This window comes from Schistocerca nitens, chromosome 1, assembly GCF_023898315.1.
Source record: "Schistocerca nitens isolate TAMUIC-IGC-003100 chromosome 1, iqSchNite1.1, whole genome shotgun sequence".
Taxonomy (NCBI): Eukaryota; Metazoa; Arthropoda; class Insecta; order Orthoptera; family Acrididae; genus Schistocerca; species Schistocerca nitens.
The window spans coordinates 982,294,418-982,318,043 of record NC_064614.1 but is presented as its reverse complement, the minus strand read 5'-3'; the positions used below and the strand labels follow the sequence as shown (position 1 = coordinate 982,318,043).

Genomic DNA, 23,626 nt, shown 5'->3' with positions numbered 1-23,626 from the left:
TGTTGTGTGTGCTTTATCCCTTGGGGTTCTTGAAGAAGTCACAACGTGATTCGCAATCCTGCTTGGGTGCCAGACTACTTACCCTCTTGCATCTTAGGACTTCCGCCTAGTTTCCTTAGAACTGCCCAGACTTCTCTGCTGGATCTTCTAAAGTCCAGGTTGACGGCTGTTGTATATTCTCAGAATAGAGTGGGGAATATTATGGTGTATATTTTTAGAATATTGTCACAAGAAGCCGAGAAATGTTGTCATAAGGGGTGGGGCACTTTCATTTAAAATATGTTTTCGACGCTTTTAGGATATTTCTGATCTGTTTTCACCTACGGACACAATCAACTTTGCTTCTTTTTGAAAGCGAACCATTCTTTTCTGAAGAAAACGCACTGAATGAATCTCAGCATAGTTCACTGTGGTTTACCTCGTAAAGTAGATCTACATAATGGCTCCCTGGTACATAATTATCTTAAAATACGAATTGCCTGTCGAATCTCTGGAACAGTTCTGAAGCGAATGCCACGAAGTGGTTCCTTCATCTTCGTAATCGAATCAGAGTCGCAAGGACTTAAGTCCGGGGACTATAGTGGATAGTACAGCACTTCCCAGTCCCATCGACCGAACAGAGCAGCCACAGCTGGCGCTGTATGCGCAGAAAGTGTCGCCGCTTCTTTCGCAAAGCCGCTCGCAGGTGATGCTCCAAAAACGAACAGTAATAAATACTGTGCACTGAAGGTCTGCCGTGGAGGGACGTAATGCGTTAGGATAACACGATCACAGTCGTACACGAAAATCTCCATGACTTTCACTATAGTGGGGCTCTGACGGACTTTCGTCTTTCGCGGCGATCCATAATAACGCCATTCGTTGGATTGGCGTTTCGCTTTTGGCTCGTACGATGTGGCCCATGTCTCATTCAGTGTTACGATAAGACCTTCGCGCTGATAGCGCTCCAGGTCTGTCTTAGCAGCGTCGTAACGCATCCATTTCTGCATTTCTGTCAAGCCATGCGGAACCCATCCAGGCGTCCCTTCAGGATGCGAAGCACAGTTGTATGAGCTAATCCGGTTTCGTGGGCGATCACTGACCACTGACGCAGCAACAGCATGCACTTCTTCGTCATAGACTCTAGGACGACCTGCCAGATGCATGTATGCCACAGTTTTCCGACCTTCGTTGAAGGTTATGTAAGGCAATGCCGATTCCTCGCACACCTCTTGAAGACCTTGATGACACTGTCGTGCTGTATGACCTCTGGAACATGCAATCTTGATCCAACTTCACTGTTACTGTTTCGAAAACATAGTGACACCGTTACGTTAGACCGCTCGCTCACAAGTGACTGTGTGTCCCTCGACTGTGCGCACGCCTGTGACGTGGGACGGGCGAGTCCATTTGATCGGAGGTAAGGTAGGTATGTCAAAAACGTGTCCTATCAGCGACAGTAGTAGCTTCCATTGCATAGTGTCTCCACAGTAGTGTTGCCACTATTTAAGTTCCAACCTACGTATGTCTGACGTGTCTGTGACATGTCATCGTCACAGACCAGTCAGACATATTTTAACATTGCAATATGCACTTGAGAATGGCTACCAAGCCGAAATCATGATTGTATAACGTAAATGAACAAGTAACAGGCAAATGGTGGAAATTTCTTTTAAAAAAGTTGCGTTAACAACTGCACCATCCAGAGAAAGTGTTTATCACAACTGCACGGACTATCCCGACTGGCCTCCGGCCAACCCAGCTCCACCTATCCACCGTCCCCGTCCATGTCCTCCACGCTCGCTACTTTGAGATTCTCATATGAGGTCGAATGTAATTGTGCATCTGCACTGAAGCCGGTGGATTCACTGTCCAACGACGCGAATCAATCTAATAAATGAACAATTTAAAGAAGCTACCGATTGTTTGAGTTCAACTTCCTGACTTGAATTTCGTCTGACACGCAGTCGTTATGGCTTTGTGATAAGAATATTAGTTACCGTGCCAACGACTGTTTGCCAAGTAATGAGTACACTACAGTGCACCGGCAGCTCGTCATGCAGCTGCTCACAGCAGACAAGGTTCACGTGGCCTCAGACGACGTTTCATCAGGTCAGCGGTATAAGACCCTCACTTCCTACACACAGCGCCGGCCGTAGTGGCCGAGCGGTTCTAGGCGCTACAGTCTGGAACCGCGCGACCGCTACGGTCGCAAGTTGGACTCCTGCCTCGGGCATGGATGTGTGTGATGTCCTTAAGTTAGTTAGGTTTAAGTAGTTCTAAGTTCGAGGGGACTGGTGACCTCAGGTGTTAAGTCCCATAGCGCTCAGAGTCATTTTTGAACCTGCATACAGCGCTTCTTTTTAGCTTCTGGGGAGTTACTCAGGGGACAACATAAGTTTATGTACGGATACCATCTCACTTTTTGTGGGAATATCTTGTACCCTATCTCGACACTTGCGATCCCCCTGCCTCTAACTGTTTATTCCAAAGTCGTTGGTGTGTTTATCAGGCAACTCAGAAAATTCCCATATGTAAGAAAAGTAAAGGCCACAGCACAAGAAAAGTTGTCTCATTTGTTTTAGCCGTACCTTTTCTACGTAGCCCACATGTTGTCACCTACAAAATATGATGCCGTAGTCTCTTTCTGATATCCGTTCATGCCCATACATGGTCTACTGAAAGGTTCTTCATTGAATTTATGTCCAGCGCATAACAAGTAAATAAATTGAACTAGAAACAATTGCAAGGGATGTGAGAGTCAGTGATATGGAAACAGCGTATTGTTTAACTAAAATAATCCACCAGCTACAAGAATTGCGTCTCTAGAAATACGAAACTAAAGCACTATACCAAAGTCGTAAGACCAAAATTTTATATGTTGTTCAAATGTGTGTGAAATCTTATGGGACTTAACTGCTAAGGTCATCAGTCCCTAAGCTTACACACTACTTAACCAAAATTATCCTAAGGACAATCACACACATCCATGCCTGAGGGAGGACTCGAACCTCCGCCGGGACCAGCCGCACAGTCCATGACAATTTATATCTGAGTGCTTAGCAGTGAACTATAAGCTGGCCAGACATATCAAATACTTTAAATACTTTCATTAGAAAATTAACTTCTGCAATAAGAACTACAATTGGATTGGTTAGAAAATGAAAGTAATGAGGAGATCTACCAATGAAATATAAGAAATAATAGCAATCAAAAGACAACAGGTTACCGAAAGAAATATTCTTGTGTGTCTGGAAAAAGAAATCAAAAATAGGATGAGTTAAGAAAAGAAATAATATAAAAAAATCGGAAATAATAGAAGGAAACTTTTTAAAGAATGAAATACGAAATTTGGAACGTTTTCAGGACAGTAAAAAAAAAAAAAGAAGAAGACATCTGGAACAACATGAACACAGGAAAGTAAAAGACAACAGGAGGAGAAGCTGAAGAAGTACTGGAAAATTGGAAGTAGCAAAGAAAGATGAAGTTATTTAGGCAGCTTAGTTAAAGAAGACAGCAGATGCAGCGTGGAAGCCAGAAAAATAACTGCAATAGCTAAATGCGCTTTCTGTGTTGCTACTGAACAGTCGTTTCCCGTAGAAATGAAAAGGAAAAAACAGAGATTTATCAAGACCTTTATCTGCAGCGTGCTTCCATGTGCCTGTGGAAGATGGACACTATTGAAAGTAGAAAGCACTTGGAAGCATTGGAAATGTGGCTTTGGAGAAAGATAACGAGGACTAGCGAGACAGAAAAAAAAGCCAGTGAAGATGTCCAGAGAGGTCAATGAGCAAAAAATGGTCGCAACAACTGCTAAAAAAAGGCAAATAAACCTTTTTGGGTGTTTATTGAAACTCATAACTTTTTGACAGACATATTTGAAGAAAAAATTCTGGGAAAGTAAATTAAGTAGTCGAAAAACTATTAGAACTATCAAGACATCGAAACTAACAAAAAATGAAGATGATAGCACAAAATGGGGGAGTCGCAGAGACCTCTTACTCAACTTTTTTCTCAAAACATGCTGCCAACAGGCAGGTTGTTAAATACACAGCATCATTTATCGGCCTGATAAGTTGTTGGGCGCGATAAGGGGAGGAATTGGTTCGTAAAATCACATGATATGATACCAGGCACTTGCTGTTTCGCTTGTAATGCTGCATTCAAAGTACGCACACACGTAAGCCAGCAAAGATCATCCGTGTGTGAGTGTGAGTGTGTGTGTGTGTGTGTGTGTTCGGCAGCCTTGTCTGAGGCGTGCATGGAGATCACTTGTACTTTGCTCGCGTGGCCGAGTCTCTTGAAGGACTCAGTTATGAGGGCACAAGAACTGTGTAATGAGCCTTAATTGAAGTCACGAGAGAGCTTGTTTTGCTTCCGCTTGCCTTTCCTGCAACTTGCGTATCATTTATTTCCTGTCTGTAATACAGACAAGCAATGCCTCCTCAAAAATACGACATTCTAGACAATATATAAAATGAGTGATACGAATAGTTACGTAAATCGCTTGAGTGACGTATTTGTGCTCCATTATTTCTTCAGAACTGTTCATTAGCTTGATTGTTTCACTTCAACATGTTTGAGACAGCTGGACGTTCATGCACCGTCTTATAGGAATACTTAATGAGTATGTTGATATTAATGGTAATTACGATTAAAAGGAAAAATTAATTACCTGTCTCTGTGGTATGTGACACAGAAAATAATAAGCCGACTGAGAATTCGGTTCGTGCGTCTTTCATAACTGAACAATCTACAGAAGTAAATAGGCTGTTTAAGTTTTTATGTTGGTAACATCACATAGCGCTCTATATGAAAGTCACTGACTGTGCAGTGTGCAGTCTGTGGCTGGTTGGCATTGTTGGAATATTCGCTATTGTAGTGTTGGGCAGCTGGATGTGAACAGCTCGTAGCGTTGCGCAGTTGGAGGTGAGCCGCCAGCAGTGGTGGATGTGGGGAGAGAGATCCCAGAATTTTGAGAGCGGACGATCTCGACGTGTGTCCATCAGAAAGAGTAAATTTGTAATATTGGATATCATGAACTGATATATATATATGACTTTTGAACATTATTAAGGTAAATACATTGTTTGTTCTCTATCAAAATCTTTCATTTGCTAACTATGCCTACAGTAGTTAGTGCCTTCAGTAGTTAGAATCTTTTATTCAGCTGGCAGTATTGGCGCACGCTGTATTGCAGTAGTTTGAGTAACGAAGATTTTTGTGAGGTAAGTCATTCATGAAAGGTATAGGTTATTGTTAGTCAGGGCCATTCTTTTGTAGAGATTACTGAAAGTCAGATTGCGTTGCGCTAAAGAAATAGTGTGTGTCAGTTTAGTGATGATCAGAATAAGTAAAGAGAGAAATGTCTGAGTGCGTTTAGTTTTGCTCAGCTGTTTGAAAATCAAACAACGTAAGAGGTTTATCAGCACAGTCATTTATAAAATTTTTCTAAGGGGATGTTTCACAGACACCACAATAAGAACGAGAAAAGGAAACGGATCGAATTTTGGGAGGAAACCTCCCATCCTCGCCTTGTGTAGTTTTGGAGCATTGCAAAACCATAAAGGCCCCACTTCGCATACTAATAATGTGATAGTCGAATCACTAACTAACACAGCAGCAATACGAGAAGAACTATAATCAACAATGAACGATTTTTCTTGTATTTCAGCGGAAATTACTTCTTGCTGTTTCTCTTGAGTACAGTTATTTCATCTTAAAAATTGGTTCTGCCCCTACAGTATGGGCTTTGATACATTATTTTCACTCGTCATCGCTATTCCGCAAAATGTTCCGATGCAGTTGACATCTATAAACCCTTCCCTTTCCTTTCCTTCCCCTCCTTTCCACCTTCAATATACACTATATAAAGGATGGGGTAAATAAAAGTGGCCCGGAGAACAGAAGTCCATGGTACAAAGAAACACAGCAGAGGAAAGGATATACAGTACTAAAGTGACTACAGCAGATACTGACAGTGATCACGATTCATCTCTTGGCACTTTTGGGCCCTGGTCAGAAAGTTTCTGATGGCGGAACGTAGCTGGACTCTTGGAATTGCTACAATCTCATCCGAAATGTTCTGTTGCAGTTCTTGAAGACTATAAGGGTTGTTGCGATACACCTTAGACTTGGAGGCTGTCCACATAAAGTAATCGCACGCTGACAGATTAAGGTACCTGTGTGGCCAACTTGGGCCGTGACCAGACTGATCTCTGCTAAAAACTCTGACAGACGTGAAAATTGTGTGAATGCGCTCCTAGGTTCGGCCGGCTGTATGGGCAGTTACTCCATGCTGCTGGAAGTAGCTGTATGTCTTTTCCTCCTTCGTTAGCGCTGCGTCCATTTCCAAAAGAACAGACACAGCACATCCACATAATTCTAGCTAGGTTCATTCACCTACATTTCAGTTAAAAAGTCCGTAAATAACTCAAAAATGTGCATTTTTTAAGACAGGAATTGTTTTAAAGCAGTGTGTAATCGATCTCTAGACTTCAGCAGGTGGGCCAAATCAGTTCTGGTAAATCCGATCATACATTCATATTTCCCTTCCATGTCTCTGAGACATGTCTCTTTAACTGTTTGCGTAAACTAAGGTGAAACTGAACACCTAATTATCGTTCCTTTTTACATGCAAACAACTTTAAAACGAAAGACATATAATCAACACAAGATGTTATCATGTCATAGTAATTTCTGGAAAGAGTAATAAAGAAAGCCAACATAAGACAGCACAGAAAATACAGAAACAAATTTGGATAAAACTAATTAAAAGGTGTCTTGCAAATTTTTTCTTAAGTTTTTCTTAACATGCATGGAAAGTAAGAAGCGTGATAACATCCAAAATGTTGAAAGGGGGCATATTAATTTGACCTAAGGTACGGCTCCGCATTTCCCGTTGCTGATAGAAGCAGACTCGCTACACGAAAAGGGGGCATCTTAATTTTGTCCTTAGTTACGACTGATAATAAAGTACGCCTAATTTTTCAATTGTGAGTTTTGTTATCACGATAATAGGAGGAAATCTAATTAAGTTGGCAGACTGGGCAAAGTTTCACTTCCGTATCTCACGTCGTGGGAGGATAAACAATCCACTGTATGTGCAAGGATAGTACAGCATCCTGACCTGCTAAGACAAAATCTCTAAGGCCTACAATTTCTGACTGACACGATAAAACGAAAGACAACAAACAAATGCAATGGATATGCTACGATACGGCACGAACTTGCAGTGAAGAAGCTGTATACTTTCATTCAGCTTGAGTTTTGTTTGACAGATTGCTAATATCATACCAGAACTGTCTGAAGGAAAAGGGAGGTGGACTAATCTTAAATGGCAGTTAACCTACGTTCATAAATACTGCTATTTATTACAAAGTTCGCTACCAAGATTAGATAAAATTATGTAAAACTTACAAAATTCTTACATTACCTTAATGCCTTACTTACCTACAAAATAGGGCGGTTTTGTTAATTTAGCAGGGTAATTCAGCGCAGAAAATTCCTCTAGAATGAATTTACAGACATCCACTCACATAGAGAATCCAGGGAAACAAATTAGAAAGAGCTTTGGAATATTCATTTGATACGATGACTATTGATACTCGATAGACTCGCAGACTTGAGTTCCCTCAAGTTAAATAGATTACAATCAAAGCTGGAATGGCCGACGTCAACACCATGGAACGAATAATCATATGACTCGCTCAGTGCTGAATTTAGAACAAACGGTACTAACGCTTCGGCCACTTAGTTGCATCTGAGGATCGTGACTACTGCAAAATTAATCACCGATTTCGTAGCGCGACCATGAGACTTAGTACAAGCTAATTCAAAACCTTGACTTCATGATTTTACATTGTAAGTGAAGACATTAAACTTCACAACACAAAAAAAGGTGAAGCGAATTACATTCTACTACTGATGGTGCTGAAACCAGCAATGTTGAAAGTGACCTAATAGAAGCTCTACATGACTTAATATCTAACTCCACGTTCCATCAGAACATATATACTCACTGGCTGGCGTCCCCTTGGACGCTGTGCGCAATCAGTTCTGCATGTGGGGATGGGGGGGGGGGGGGGGGGGGCGGTGACTGTTCATCCCAGACCCCTGTTAAGGTGCATGGACCCCTGAACCTACCAGAGAGGCTGGAAAAATGTGGACGGCAATTTTCCCTAGTTCTTACTGAACAGAGAAAGGTTCCACAAACTTCTGCTCGCGATTCTACTGGGCCAGTCAAAGGGCTCGAGTTTAAAAACTACGGAAGGGCTCGCTTCTGTCGTTGAGACTTGTTACCGCCAGTCAGGCGTAAAATAAGCCAACAAACTCTCCCACGGCTTCCAGTGTCGTACAACTTCGTACACAACGGTAAGGAATAGTGGGCTACAGAGTGGTGCAGCAACTGTCGTCGCAGGATATCTGGACAGAGACAGAGATGATTAACGAACTAGTTAATATAGTAAACAGAGGATTTACTGAAATTATATATCTCCAAGCATATGAAGATTCATAACGAATAACCCAGCAAGAAACAGAGTCCAACTATCACAGTGTCAATAAGGAACAGGCTCTCTGGACATGATGATGTCAGAGCCCCAACTAGGTGGCGCCTCAGTAGCAACACATAGCGAGGAGGCACCAACTGCATGAGGGCAATGTGTCTGCCGTTGGCCGTCCTACACTACTTGATCAAAAGTATCCGGTCACTTGGTTGAAAATCACTTAGAAGTTCGTGGCGCCCTCCATCGATAATGCTGGAATTCAATATGGTGTTGGCCCACCCTCAGCCTTAATGACAGCTTCCACTCTTGCAGGCATACGTTCAATCGGGTGCTGGGAGGTTTCTTGGGAAATGGCAGCCCATTCTTCACGGAGTGCTGCACTAAGAATAGATATCGATGTCGGTCAGTGAAGCCTGGCACGTTGTCGGCGTCCCAAAACATCCCAAAGGTGTTCTATAGGATTCAGGTCAGGACTCTGGGCAGGCCAGTCCATTACAGGGATGCTATTATCGTGTAAGCACTCCGCCACAGGCCGTACATTATGAACAGGTGCTCGATCGTACTGAAAGAAGAAATCGTCGTCTCCGAATTGCTCTTCAACAGTAAGAAGCAAGGAAGTGCTTAAAACATCAATGTAGGCCCGTGCTGTGATAGTTCCACGCAAAACAACAAGGGGTGCAAGCCCTCTCCATGAAAAACACGACCACACCATAACACCATCGCCTCAGAATTTTACTATTGGCACTACACACGCTGGCAGATGACGTTCACCGGACACTCGCCGTACCCACACCGCGCTATCTGATCGCCACATCGTTTTTCCACTGTTCAATTTTCCAATGTTTACGCTTGTTAGACCAAGCGAGGCGTTGTTTCGCATTTACTGGTTTGATGTGTGGCTTATGAGCAGCCGCTCGACCATGAAATCCAAGTTTTCTCACCTCCAGCATAACTGTCGCGGTACTTTCAGTGGATCCTGATGTAGTTTGGAATTCCTGTGTGATGATCTGGATACATGTCTGCCTACCACACATTTTGACCCTCTTCAACTCTTCGGCCTGTACGCTTTTGTGGTGTACGTGTCCCTTCACGTTTCCACTTTACTATCACATCGGAGACAGTGGATCTAGGAATGTTTACGAGTATGGAAATCTCGCGTAAAGACGTATGACACAAGTGACACCCAATCACCTGACCACGTTCGAAGTCCATGAGTTCCGCGGAGTGCCCAATTCTGCTCTCTCACGACGTCTAATGACTACTGAGGTTGCTGATATGGGGTACCTGGCAGTAAGTGGCAGCACAATGCGCCTAATATGAGAAACGTATTTTTTGGGGTAGTCCGGATACTTTTGATCACATAACTTATGTTGTGGTGGCTTAGGCGCTAGTGGTGCAGAGCTGCTGGAGGTGTGGCTCAGCAGGTGTGCTCACTTGCGTCCGCTGGATCCTGCAAGACCACTATCAGCTTCTGACCAAACTTCCAGTTCCGTTGCCCCCGTGGGATAATGCTGATACGTGGTACCACACCCAAAGAGAGAATGAAAGTGATTGGTATGTCACCATGTACGCATCTCATGCAAGCGGCTACACTCGAACTTCGCACATGGAAAGGAATGAGATTGTTGGGCCTCATAACCAAATGGAAGGTAAGGTAAACTGAAATGTCCAGTAGAAAATCGTGCTCCAAGCTTCAGCATGTGACAAACAGAAATTTACCTGACAGGAATATTGAACAAAACAGTAGAATGTCATAGAAAGACAAAATTATGGAGTTACAAAAATAACGGCATGTTTCAAACTGACTGCACTATCATTGTAAGACTGGCTAGCTCGACTTCATAGCTAGAGTTCTTAAATATTATGCATGAAATATACAAATTATTAACACACTCAACATTGGTCTTTCTCCTCTTCAACTGCATAGGCGAACTTCAGATTTTGTAGCTAATTTAAAGAATAATTACACAATAGTCAAGCTTCTTGGAGGTACACATGTAGGATCATTTTAAATCCCAGACTTAATAGATCCGTAAATAAGAGCATGTATCGGTATATAAGAGTATATGTTCACAACAGTGCTAATGTATAAACATTGTAACAAACATTAAATAACTCCGCAGAGAAAAAGTTTTGCATTTGCTCAAAAAGATTTCAAATAAAACAAAACTTCAAAACTGCATATTTTTCATATTTTATGACAAAAGATGATTACATATAATTTATATAATAATTTACTTCCTTGAAAACATTGTGCTACGTGAAGTGCAACACTGAAATTTTTGTACCGCCTCTTTTTCCTTTGCTCATCTGCTCGGCAGTTTCAAATGGTTCAAATGGCTCTGAGCACTGTGGGACTTAACTTCTGAGATCATGATTCCCCTAGAACGTAGAACTACTTAAACCTAACTAACCTAAGGACATCACACACATCCGTGCCCGAGGCAGTATTCGAACCTGCGACCGTAGCGATCGCGCGGTTCGAGACCGAACGCCTAGAACCGCTGGGCAACTCCGGCCGGCGCTCGGCTGTTTGTTATATGTAAACAGAATACAGCGCTGCAGTCGACAAGGCCTATATAAGACAACAAAGTCTGGCACAGTTGTTAGATCGGTTACTGTTGCTAGAATGGCAGATTGTCAACATTTAAGTGAGTTTGAATGTGGTGTTATAGTCGGCGCACGAGCTGTGGGACACAGCATCTCCAAAGTAGCCATGAAATGGGGATTTTACCGTACGACTATATCACGTGTACACCGTGAATATCAGGAATCCGGCAAAACATCAAATCTCCGACATCGCTGCGGCCGGAAAAATATCGTGCAAGAGCAGGGCCAACGACGACTGAAGAAAATCGTTCAACGTGACAGAAATGCAAATTGCTACAGATTTCAACGCTGTGCCATCAACAAGTGTCAGTGTGAGAAACATTGAAGGAAACATCATCGATATGGGATTTCGGAGCCGAAAGCCCCTTCGTGTACCCTTGGCGAGTGGAGGACACAAAGCTTTACGCCTCGCCTGAGCCAGTTAACACCGACGTTGGACTGTTGCTGACTGGAAACATGTTGCTTGGTTTCGTTTCAAATTGTATCGAGCGGAAGGACCTGTACGTGTATGGTGACAACCACTTGAATCCATGGACCCTCCATGTCGGCAGAGGACTTTTCGAGGTGATGGGGGCTCTCTAATGGTGTAGGGCGTGTGCAGCAGCAGAGATGTGGGACCCCTGACATGTGACATGTACGTAGGCAGACACGTCTGACCACCTGCGTCTATTCATGTCCATTGTGCATTCCAGCAGACTTGGGTGTGCCGGCCGAGGTGGCCGAGCGGTTCTAGGCGCTCAGTCCGAAACCGCGCGACTGCTACGGTCGCAGGTTCGAATCCTGCCTCGGGCATGGATGTGTGTGATGTCCTTAGGTTAGTTGGGTTTAAGTAGTTCTAAGTTCTAGGGGACTGATGACCACATGTTAAGTCCCATAGTGCTCAGAGCCATTTGAATCGGACTTGGGTAATTCCAGCAGGACAATGCGACACCCCACACCTCCTGAATTGCTACAGAGCGCCTCCAGGGACACTCTTCTGAGTTTACACACTTCCGCTGGCCACCAAATTCCCCAGACATGAACATTATTGAGGATATCGGGTATGCTTTGCAACATGCTGCTCAAAAGAGATCTCCCCCCACTCGTACTCTTACGGACAGCACTGAAGGATTCATGGTGTCAATTCCCTCCAGCACTCCTTCAGACATTAATCTAGCCCTTGCCACATCGTGTTGCTCGCAGGGACCCTACACGATGTTAGGCAGATGTACCAGTTTCTTTGGCTCTTCAGTGTATTTAACAAAGGCACAATTGTTGTAAATCCGCTCCTGCTGCATCTAATGGGCAAAATATGACCTACTACGGCTGTCACATGGTCGTCAGTCGTGTAGCGTGCCAGAAAACACATTTCAGCGTCTGCAAAAGCTGCGCCGGTACCGGCCACGGTCGCCGTCCACACAGACCGATACAAGCACGCCCCGACGGCGTGTAGACATAATGCTGGATGTATTAAACTTTGTTTTTTCGTCTTTTTGTAATCTGTTGTGTACATAGTTCCGCGTAGTCAGCGCGTGCACAACTTTCTCACTAGAGCGCGCCCCGCTAAGCACAGCAGTGCAGGCGCTCGTCCGTGTCCGCACTACGAGATGGCGCTGCCATAGAGACGGACCAAATTCTGCTTCCGCCGATCCGCGTCTTAATGTGTAACGCAGCCAATGAGATTGCTGCTAACGTAGAACCTTTTCTCCTCGCGGAGCACACTCGAGCAGTGATACATGAACGCGCGAGGTATTATAAAGAGTGTACAGACCTCCGATTACTCATTCGAGGGTTGGATTCCCTCACTTCCTCATCGAGGACTCGCACTGCCTGGGCTACTCTCAGGGTGTATCTTCGACGTGGAAGAGCCCCAACCGTGCTTGTCGCGTTGTTGCCCGTCTGCACGCCGTCACTGCTGCCCGCCGCCGCCGCCGCCGCCGCCGCCGCCGCCGCCGCCGTCGTCTGTTCGCCGCCGCCCGGTGTTTGCCGCCGCCGCCGCCGCCGCCGCCGCCGCCGTCGCCGCCGGTTGGTCGCCGTCTGTCGGTGCTCGCCGCTTCCTCTTCTGCCGCCGCCACCTGGTCGCCGCTTCTTCAGCCGCCGCCGCCGCCGCCGCCGCTGTCGCCGTCTCTTGGTGCTCGTCGCTTCTTCTGCCGCCGTCTCTCGGTGCTCGCCGCTGCCACCGTCTCTCGGTGTTCGCTGCCGCCTGCGATCATGGACGCCCCAACTACCACCATCATCTACACCTCTCCTTCACCTGCCCCCACTGTAACGTCATGGAGTGCTTCCTCTGGGATTCACCCGTCTCATGCACCTCCCCTACTCACGGTCTCCTCCCCATCTATCTCCTCTCCATCGATGTATCCCCACCTGTACGTCACTCCTGCTCCTACCCCTGCTACTGCCTCTGCTACTTCTCCCGTTACTGTCTCTGCCCCTGCTCCCAACCCCCCTCCCACTCCTGTCGCCCGCCGAGACGACTTCCCCCCTCTCCCCCCTGCAACTACCGCTGCTTCCCCTGCCAGAGTCTCCGCCCGCCGCACCACAGTCGCCGCCACAGAGCGCCCTACCCTATCATCCGGTACTACTGCCTCACAGGAGGGCCCTGCCTCCCACTACCTCCCCATCCATCCAGTCCCTCATCCCTCCTCCCAGGCAACACCTGCCAAAAAATCTTCCAAACGGCCCAGTGGCGACCTCTCTACTCCTTCCTCCAAAAAGCCACTGCCCGCCCCACCTCCCCCACCTCCCACTGACCCCGCTATGGATACCACCCCCCCTCCCTCCTCTCCAGCCCCCTCCCTGTATACCTTTGTCCTAGCCAACCCTGATCCGAAATTCCTGGATGCCCGCACCCTCACCCTTGAAATCCGGAAGTACATCCCCAGTGCACCCATCACCCAACTTATCCCTCGCAGAGACTCTGTTCTCATCAAGTCTCCCTCTCCATCCTTCCATACTGATCTCCTCCGGCGCCTTCCCCGCATCACCTTTGGGCCCCACGCATCCCTCACCCCATTCCTTACATCCTCCTCTCCTCGTCAACCCCAACCGCCTCGTCGTCCGCCGACCCTCACTGCCGTCATCACAAAACTCAGCCCTATGGTCACGGAGGCTGAGGTGTTGGCGGAACTGAATGCCCACCCCTCCCTGGAAATCCGCTCTGCCCGCCGTATTTACAACTCCTCTGGCCCTACTTTCCTCATGCGTATCTTTACAGAGTCCGCCTCCTCCATTGACCACCTCCTCACGCAGCGAGCCCTGATTTTCAACCGCCGCCACCCTGTTGACCCATCCCGTTCCCCTCCTCAATCCTACCGCTGCCAGCGTTGTCTTCTGTACAATGACCACCTCACCCAAAACTGCAAGAACCCACCCACCTGCCCCCATTGTAAAGCCTCCCACTTCCTCAAACAGTGTCCCAACCTCGCTTCCCCCCCCATCCTGCAACACCTGCAATGAACCTCACCCCACCTATTCCTCCAAATGCAAAGCCAAGCCCCCTCCCACCAACCCGGAACTCACTGTCCCCGTTCGCCCCATTGACCCACCTATCCACCCTAACAATTCCCTCCGCCCTCCCCCTACAGCAGAAGACATCATCCGGTTCCTCACCGTCGTCCTGCAGAACATCCACCCCTTCCAGCGCCCCCACACACTCCAGCAGATTTCCCTCGCTGCCCGCTCTGTTTTCCACTTAAACACCTACGCCACATACTCCCACAACCAGGCCCACTTTACCTTCACCTGTCTAGACACCCTCGTTTAAGCCCCTCTCTCCCCTTCCCGCACCCTTCCCGCACCCACTCTCATGGCTCGTCTACAGTATCGTCTCCTCTACCTCAACATTCGCTCCCTACTTGCAAACAAATACCTCTTCATGCATACCCTCTCCCAGCACCAGGTTGACTCCTTCATCCTTAATGAAACCTTCCTCCAACCCCACCATGTGGTCCGCATCTCCCCTTATCTCCTTCACCGCACTGACAATCCCCTTCCCCTAGCTCGAGGTGGGGTCGCTATCGGCCACCTCCGGCATCTCCCTGTCCGGCCACAACCCCTCCTCAATGACCCAACCGAACACCTTCTCCTCAGCCTCTTTTTTCCCTCCCTCACCGTCACCTGTGCCACTATCTATATTCGCCCCGCAGCTCCTCTCCCCTTTGACTTCATTTCCCATGTTGACCGTACCTTCTCCACCTATGTGATCGCCACTGACCTCAACATCCACAGCCGTGGCCCTGCCACCCTTTGGCGGTGGCATCAGTTCCTTGCCACCCTCCATGGTGACCTTGTTCCTCTCCCACAGCACACCCGTCCTGAAAGTAACTCCACCCCTGATGTCATCCTCGCTTCCCCCAACCTCCTTGGTCGCATTGCCGTTGATGTCCTCGATCCCGTCGGTAGTGACCATCTCCCTGTCCTTCTCACCATCTCCTCTACCCATCCTGCCACTGCAGCCACCCGCCCACCAGCCCCTCCAAAGTCTGTCCATGACTACCACCGTGCCAATTGGGATGCCTACCGGGAATCCATTGCCTCACAGGTCGAAAGCCACCCCCTCACTTTCCACCACCCTGATGACATCACCCATGCCTCCTCCTTCCTTCAGAAGACCATCACTGACGCTGTGGAGGCTCATGTCCCTACCAAACTCATCCACCCTCACCGCCCTACGCTTCCTCCACAGGCCGTCCTTCTTCTGCGTGAATCCCGCCGGCTCTACCGCTCCTTCCTCCGCACTCGTGACCGGGATACTCTCACCCGCCACCGGCAATTACAGCGACATATCCGGAACCTCCTTACAGCAAAGAAACGCCGGGACTGGCGTCAGACATGCACACGCCTCAACTCCACCCTCCCTGTCAAATCCTCCAAGTACTGGTCAGCCTTTCACCGCCTTACTGGTAGCCATCCCACCCCACATTACCCCATCCTCCATGACGATCGCCCCTTTCCTGACAACCTCAGTAAGGCTAACCATTTTGCTTCCTACCTATCCGAGGTCTTCTCCATTCCTGACGATCCCCATTTTGATTACTCCCTCTTCCCCACTGTCCTTGACCGCACTGACACCTCGGTCCCCCGCTCGCCCCTAGCTTCCAGTACTTGGATCGGCTACCCCCCTCCGACATCAACACTCCCATCACCATGCAAGACATCACACTCGTCCTCCGCTCCAAACGCAACACCGCCCCTGGTCATGATGGCATCACCTACCGTCACCTCAAGGAATCCCCTCCATCCTTCCTGTCTGTCCTTGCTACCCTGTACAATGTCCTCCTCTCCACTGGATTTTACCCTGACCTGTGGAAGACTTCCCGTGTCCTGCTGTTCCCTAAGCCTAACAAACCCCCCTCTGCTACCTCTTCCTATCGTCCCATCTGCCTCACCTCCGTGTTCAGTAAGGTCTTTGAGGCCATCCTCTCTCGCCGTATCCACCGCCACCTTAACCAGCACCGCCTCCTTCCTCTTACCCAATGTGGCTTCCGGCCTTCCTTCTCTGCTGACGACCAGCTCCTTAACCTTACCCATCTTCTTTCCCTCCAACTTAACTCCCGTCGCTCTGCTATCTTTGTTTCCCTTGACCTCCAGAACGCCTATGACCGTGTCTGGCATCCCGGGCTCCTTTTCAAACTCCAGACCTATGCTCTCCCCATCAACTTCGTCCGTCTCGTTGCTTCCTTCCTCTCCCATCGTCCCTCCTATGTGACTATCCACAATTCCAACTCCCGTACTTTCTACCCCTCTGCCGGCGTGCCCCAAGGTTCTGTCCTTTCCCCTCTCCTCTATCTCCTGTACACTGCTGATATGCCCAAACCTCCCCCTCCTGTTCATCTTCTCCAGTTCGCTGATGACACCGCCTTCCTAGCCCTTTATCCTACCCTTCAACGGTCCCAACGTACTCTCCAAACCCACCTTGACCAATTCACCGCTTGGTGCAACCAGTGGTTCCTCCGTGTTAATCCCTCCAAGACCCAGGCGATCATCATAGGCCGCACCACCCGCTCCTTCCGCCTCCATGATTTCTACCTCACCATTTATGGCCGTCCTATCCACCTCACTCCTGCCCTCAAATACCTTGGCCTCACCCTCGACCGCCACCTCACCTGGACTCCCCATCTCCTTACCATCCAAAACAAAGCCCACAACCGCCTCCGCCTCCTGAAACTCCTGTCCGGCCGGACATGGGGTCTGCACCCTTCCACCATCCTCCACACCTACAAATCCATGATCCGCCCCATCCTTTGTTATTCCAGCATCGCTTGGATTTCCGCCCCTCCCCGGTTCTATAACGCCCTCCAAATCCTCGAACGTCATGCACTCCGCCTCGCCTTCCGCATCCGCCTTCCGTCCCCCACGCGCATCCTCTATGACCTCATCCCCTTCCCCCACCTTCTCCTTTTCCTTGAACACATCCGCACAATATATATTGTCCGTCGCCTTGATCCCCCTCACCCCCTGGTGTCTCCATTCCTCTCCACTCCCGCCCCGTTGCCGCGCCTTTACCGTTGTGTCCCTCCCTCTCTCCATCTCCACACCCTCCATCTCCTTTCCCAACGTAACTTCCACCGTCTACCACTCCCGGATGATGAGCTTCGCCCTGACATCTACCCTTCCTACCAACTCTAACCCCCTCTTCCTGCCTCCTCCTCAGGGCTCCCTCTCCTCCCTCTCCCTCCTTCTGAGCGGATTTCCCCTCCTACTCCCCCTCCATCTCTTGTGCCTTCTTTCAGTGTCTCTGCGCCCCCTCCTGCCCTGTCTTCCCTTTTCCTCTCCCGCCCCATGTGTCTCCTGCCTCTTCGTGAACCCATGGTTGCCCCTCCTCTATTCATCCCGCTGCTTCCCCGGCTGCCCCATGCTCTCCCCTCCTTTTCCATCCTCTCTGACCTTTCCCTCGGCAGGTCCCACCTGGTAGTTTTATTCTTCGTCGTGTGTGCTCCAAGTGGGTTTTAAGTGTGTTGTTTCGGAGTGTTTTTAATACTGTGGCCGACTTTTAACCTGTGCCTGCGCATCCAGTGACTTCTGTGTTTTCAGAATCGTCCACTGTGTTTTTTTTTTAACTTTCTGGTGACTTTTTTTTAACTGTCCCCAATGAACGTCTACATATTAATGTATTTTTACCTCCATTTTCTCCCCTTACTCTGTTTTATGTTCCCCTTTTTTTACCTCCTTATGTATGTATTATTTTATTCTTGTTTTAGTTGTCATGTCACTCGGCTGAAGAGCGGCGGATTGTGCTGCTGACAGCCCTCCCCTGCCCATATGGGGCAGGGGAATGAAATCACAATAAAGAAAAAAAAAAAAAAACTCCGATTACTCAGTCTGCATTTGTCTGCATCAGTCTGTACGAGTTCTATATTTGTCTGTACCAGTCTATAGTCAAGTTTCAGTCTGCACCCAATAAGATTACCATATTACTGTACATAGCTATGAAGACAAATGTATAGACACTTTTGTCAAGTATCAGAGATATATGTGAGAATAAGATTAACGTACCAATACCAAAGGAACTTCAGATTGTCAATTGTAAATAGCATCCAGAACGAAGTTAAGTAATTTTTATGCTTGATATTATTTTAATAAATTTGTGTGAAAATTAATCAAATTCTGTTTAAAGTTGGTCACCGCCAATCTGCCACTCTAAGCGTGCAAGTGGCATTTCTATCGTCTGGCCTAACGGCAGAAGATAAACACGCCACGATAAGACCACGAGCCGTATTGCTGACACTCGCCTACTTCGTTAGAGCGACAAGTCAGATAATCTGATGGTGTGTGTACTGAAGGTCTTACAGTACCCACACCACATAATCCCATGTTGTTTTCGTGTCCACCGGCCGCGGTGGCCGTGCGGTTCTAGGCACTGCAGTCCGGAACCGTGGGACTGCTACGGTCGCAGGTTCGAATCCTGCCTCGGGCATGGATGTGTGTCATGTCCTTCGGTTAGTTAGGTTTAAGTAGTTCTAAGTTCTAGGGGATTGATGGCCTAAGATGTTAAGTCCCATAGTGCTCAGAGCCATTTGACCCATTTTTGTTTTCGTGTCTAATCGCCTCCGCATCGACCTAATGTTTGTCCTGGAAGCGAACGCTTAGAGGGCGCTCTTTGCCGTATCGTTCCAGCTCAGCTGGTGCTTAGCGACGGCGGCCTGCTTTTCAGGAGGAGATGGTGGGCCCCGGGCTGGAGTACCGCGTGGTGCGCGGCGGCGCGGCCGACTGCTCTCGCGTGGAGAGCTTCCTGCGGCGCGTGTTCTACCCGCGCGAGCCGCTGTGCGCCGCGCTGGGCTTGACGGCGGGCCCAGCGGACGCGGCAGACATGCCCGCTCTGGACGACCTGCGCGCAGGCTGGTCGCTGCTCGCCGAGTGCCGCCAGGACGGCGCGCTCGTCGCCGCCTGCATCTGCGCGCTGCTGCAGCCGGCCGAGGACGGCGGCGCCGCCGGACACCACCGGCAGGTGACTCCGTGCTCTGCCCTCACCAGCCAGTTACCACGCGTAGCCGTGGAGTTTTACTTAACTTTATCAGTGTATATGGAGTATTGTTTGAGACCCGCCAGGTTAGCCGAGAGCGCTAATGCGCTGCTTCCTGGACTCGGGTAGGCGCGCCGGCCCCGAATCGACGGCGGCCGGTGTGTCGGCCAGCCTGGATGTGGTTCTTAGGCGATTTTCCACATCCCGCTAGGTGAATACCTGGCTGATTCCCACGTTCCGCCTCAGTTACACGACTCGCAGACATTTGAACACGTTCGCACTATTCTATGGCCGGCCGCGGTGGTCTCGCGGTTCTAGGCGCGCATTCCGGAACCGTGCGACTACTACGGTCGCAGGTTCGAATCCTGCCTCGGGCATGGATGTGTGTGATGTCCTTAGGTTAGTTAGGTTTAAGTAGTTCTAAGTTCTGGGGGACTTATGACCACAGCAGTTGAGTCCCATAGTGCTCAGAGCCATTTGAACTATTCTATGGATTACACTAAACGCAGACAGCTGGGGTACACTAATTCCGTCCTGGGGGGGTACGGGTTGGCGGCAGGAAGGGCATCTGGCCACCCCTTAAAAACTAACCTTGCCAAATCCGTTCCTAATCGTGCCGATCCTGCGACACCGCGGGACACGGCACTAGCAAAAGAAAGATAGAATGGAGTATTGTTTCAAGTCTGTGACTGAATTTATGAAATAATTTTTACCGCTTCAGTCACTTTCTACGAATCTCACAAGCTGCTACATTGTCGCGAATAAAACAGTGACCCGAACATAGAATAAATTGCCTCTACTTTACGACCATAGTCACAAACCTTTTGTCACCAGATTACAGGTTTCGGTCTTTAACGACCATCTTCAGATCTGCAGCAAAATATGGGAAAACATAAATACACTAGCAGATTTTCTACAGCTTAAAACAATAAAATAGACCATAATGAGAAGTACTACTGACATATATATACATTTGCGCGCTTTAAGTATACCTGTTTTATAAAAACAATGTGCTAACTTACTGCAACCATAATGGCATCGTCAAAATATTAATTGCAAAATCAACAGCATCGTCAAATATATATAAATAACAGTATATGCAAGTGTCATCTTGTCAGCAGCACTACTGTTCAAAACCAACTGCTGTCCAGTAGTCTCAAGATGTTTGTGTTGTAAGTTCACCAAATGTCGCTTCTCTAAGCATACACAAGTCCTCAATGTTTAACTGAACAACATAAAACAAAGGGGGGATACAATCGGTTCTTTTCTTTCTTAATTGTATTACAATTCCCCATTGGGGAGGGCTGGCAGCAGCATATGACCTGCTCTTCAGCCGAAAGACATAAAACATACAATACAAGACATTTAAAAATCACATAAAGGAGAAAAAATGGTGTACATAGATATAAAAAAAGGGGGGAACATTATGGAAGACAATGGACAAAAAGGGGCGACGGTAAAATGGAGATAAAAACCGCAAAGAAAGATGAGGGAGAAGGGTGGGAGGGGGGAGAGGGGGAGAGAGGGGGCGATGGGCAGGTTCGCGTCGAAGAAGGCTGGGGCGGGGGGGGGGGGGGTAGGACGTGAGAGGGATACAGTTGAGGAGGGGTGCAGGGACTCAGGGAGGAAAATCCGCTCTGGTAGAAGGAGGGAGAGGAAAAGGGGTCCCTGGGGAGTGGAGGGAGCAAGGCCAGGTTACAGTTGGAAGGACAGTTATATATCATGGTGAAATTCAACATCTGGGAGGGGGAGGTGCTGGAAATTGCCCTGATGAAGGAGATAGAGGCTGTGGAGGTGGAGCAAGGGAGGGATACAGCGATAGAGGCGCGGCAACAAGTGGGAGTGGAGAGGAAGGAGGAAACCAGGGGGGGGGATGGGGGGGGGGAACAAGCCTGTGGACAGTGTAAAGAATGTGGAGATGTTGAAGCAAAAGGAGGAGGTGGGGGAAGGAGATGAGGTCGTACAGGAGCCATGTGGGGGAAGGAAGGCAGATACTGAAGGCCAGGCAGAGTGCATGGCATTCGAGGATTTGGAGGACCTTGTAAAGGCGGGTGAGTACGGGGATCCAGGCAAAGCTGGCATAACAGAGGATAGGACATATGAGGGACCTGTAGGTGTGGAGTATGGGGGAAGGATGCAATCCCCATGTCTGGCCAGACAGGAGTTTCAGGAGGGGAAGGCAGGAGTGGGCTTTCTGCTGGATGGTCGGCAGGTGAGGGGTCCAGGTGAGGTGACGGTCGAGGGTGAGGCCAAGGTATCTCAGGGTGAGGGTAAGCTGGATGGGACGACCATAAAGGGTGAGGTAGAAATCATGGAGGCGGAAGGACCGGGTGGTGCGGCCTATGATGATTGCCTGGGTTTTGGAGGGGTTGAGACAAAGAAACCACTGGTTGCACCAAGTGGTGAACTGGTGAAGGTGGGTTTGGAGGGTGCATTGGGACTGTTGAAGGGTAGGATAGAGAGCCAGGAAGGCGGTATCATCAGCATACTGGAGAAGGTGGACAGGTGGAGGTGGGCTTGGGCATATCAGCCATGTACAAGAGATAAAGGAGAGGGGAGAGGACGGAGCCCTGGGGGAAGCCACCGGGGGGATAAAAGATATGGAAGTTGGTATTGTGGAGGGTGATGTGGGAAGGACGGCGCGAGAGGAAGGAAGCGACAAGACGGACAAAGTTGATAGGCAGGGTGTAGATTTGGAGTTTAAAGAGGAGACCCAGATGCCATACACACTCGGTAAATACTGTAATGTAATAAAAAGCAATGAAATAAAATACGACAAAAGTTAGATTGTTAAAAAGAGGAAGAGTTAAGACAGTAATTGACATATGTTAAAGTGTCAATATTACAGATAATGATATAAATATGGTTCAAATGGCTCTGAGCACTATAGGACTTAACATCTGTGGTCATCAGTCCCCTAGAACTTAGAACTACTTAAATCTAACTAACCTACGGACATGACACACATCCATGCCCGAGGCAGGATTCGAACCTGCGACCGTAGCAGTCGCGCGGTTCCGGGTTGAGCGCGTAGAACCGCTCGGCCACCACGGCCGGCAAAGATATAAATAACAAACAGCTTTCATAGTGCCCAGAATAGTATAAAAACTATTAAAAAAGTAAAGAGGCCACAATGAAAGAAAGCATACTGCTGCACATAATCAGCGCCCTCTGTTAGCACTAACGCCAGAATTACGCATAGGGGAGTAGAGGTTATAGAAACGTAATCGGCAGGGGGCCCTTCGTACCCTGCGGTACGCCGTTGTAATAAAAGATTGATAAAATTCCGTACCAATGCATGAACAACATTATCTAGTTCATGCAGTATATTATGTAAAAAGGGAAGGAACAAGAAAATACTAGAGTTTACAACGTACGAAAACGAAGTAAATATGTAAGGCACTCTATACTAGGTGAAACTGTTAACAAACTATATATAACAGAGGCCTTCAGTTGTCAATCAAAGCAAAGTAGGCATTGGACACGAAGTTGCTCTGCGAATTGTTTTGTTCGTTGTTTTTCTTTTGGCTTATAAATTTCAGGCTCATCTAACAAATTGTGAGCATGGCCTTTCGTACTGTGTAGAGAATACGCATACAATTTTCAGTGCTCCCTGTAGAAAGACAAGTTTCACACAAATGCTGTCCCGAAGCAGTTTTGTTCCGTGGCTGTGAATGTTCTTTAAGTCTTAAGTTAAAAGAGCGGTCGATTTGAGCGATATAATATTTGTCACGCTTACTGCAGTCAATCCAGTATACTCCAGAGCCATCAAATTTGTCATATTTCCTTGTCATTGTGGTCTATTTTATTGTTTTAAGCTGTAGACAATCTGCGAGTGTATTTATGTTTTCCCATATTTTGCTGCAGATCTGAAGATGGTCATTATAGACCGAAACCGGTAATCAGTTGACAAAAATTTTGTGACCACAGACGTAAAGTAGAGGAAACTTTCTACTAATATTTATTAGTACGAAAATTTCGGCAGCATACTACCATCACCAACTGTGTTACAGTTTCGTGTACATTATAGTAATTTGAGGTGTGATAATTATTTTCTGGGTGTGCCAGTAAGGTTATATATCATAAT

General features: G+C 47.8%; 1 protein-coding gene across 1 annotated transcript in view; it reads left to right on the top strand.

Annotated features, from left to right (window-relative positions):
- LOC126195173 (uncharacterized) overlaps positions 1-23,626 on the top strand; it is a 57,009-nt gene that overhangs the window by 16,642 nt on the left and 16,741 nt on the right. Inside the window, exon 2 of the mRNA XM_049933688.1 lies at positions 19,231-19,524. Within this exon, the coding sequence (XP_049789645.1) occupies positions 19,237-19,524 (288 nt within the window). The 5' untranslated portion in view covers positions 19,231-19,236. The remainder of the gene's footprint in view (positions 1-19,230; positions 19,525-23,626) is intronic.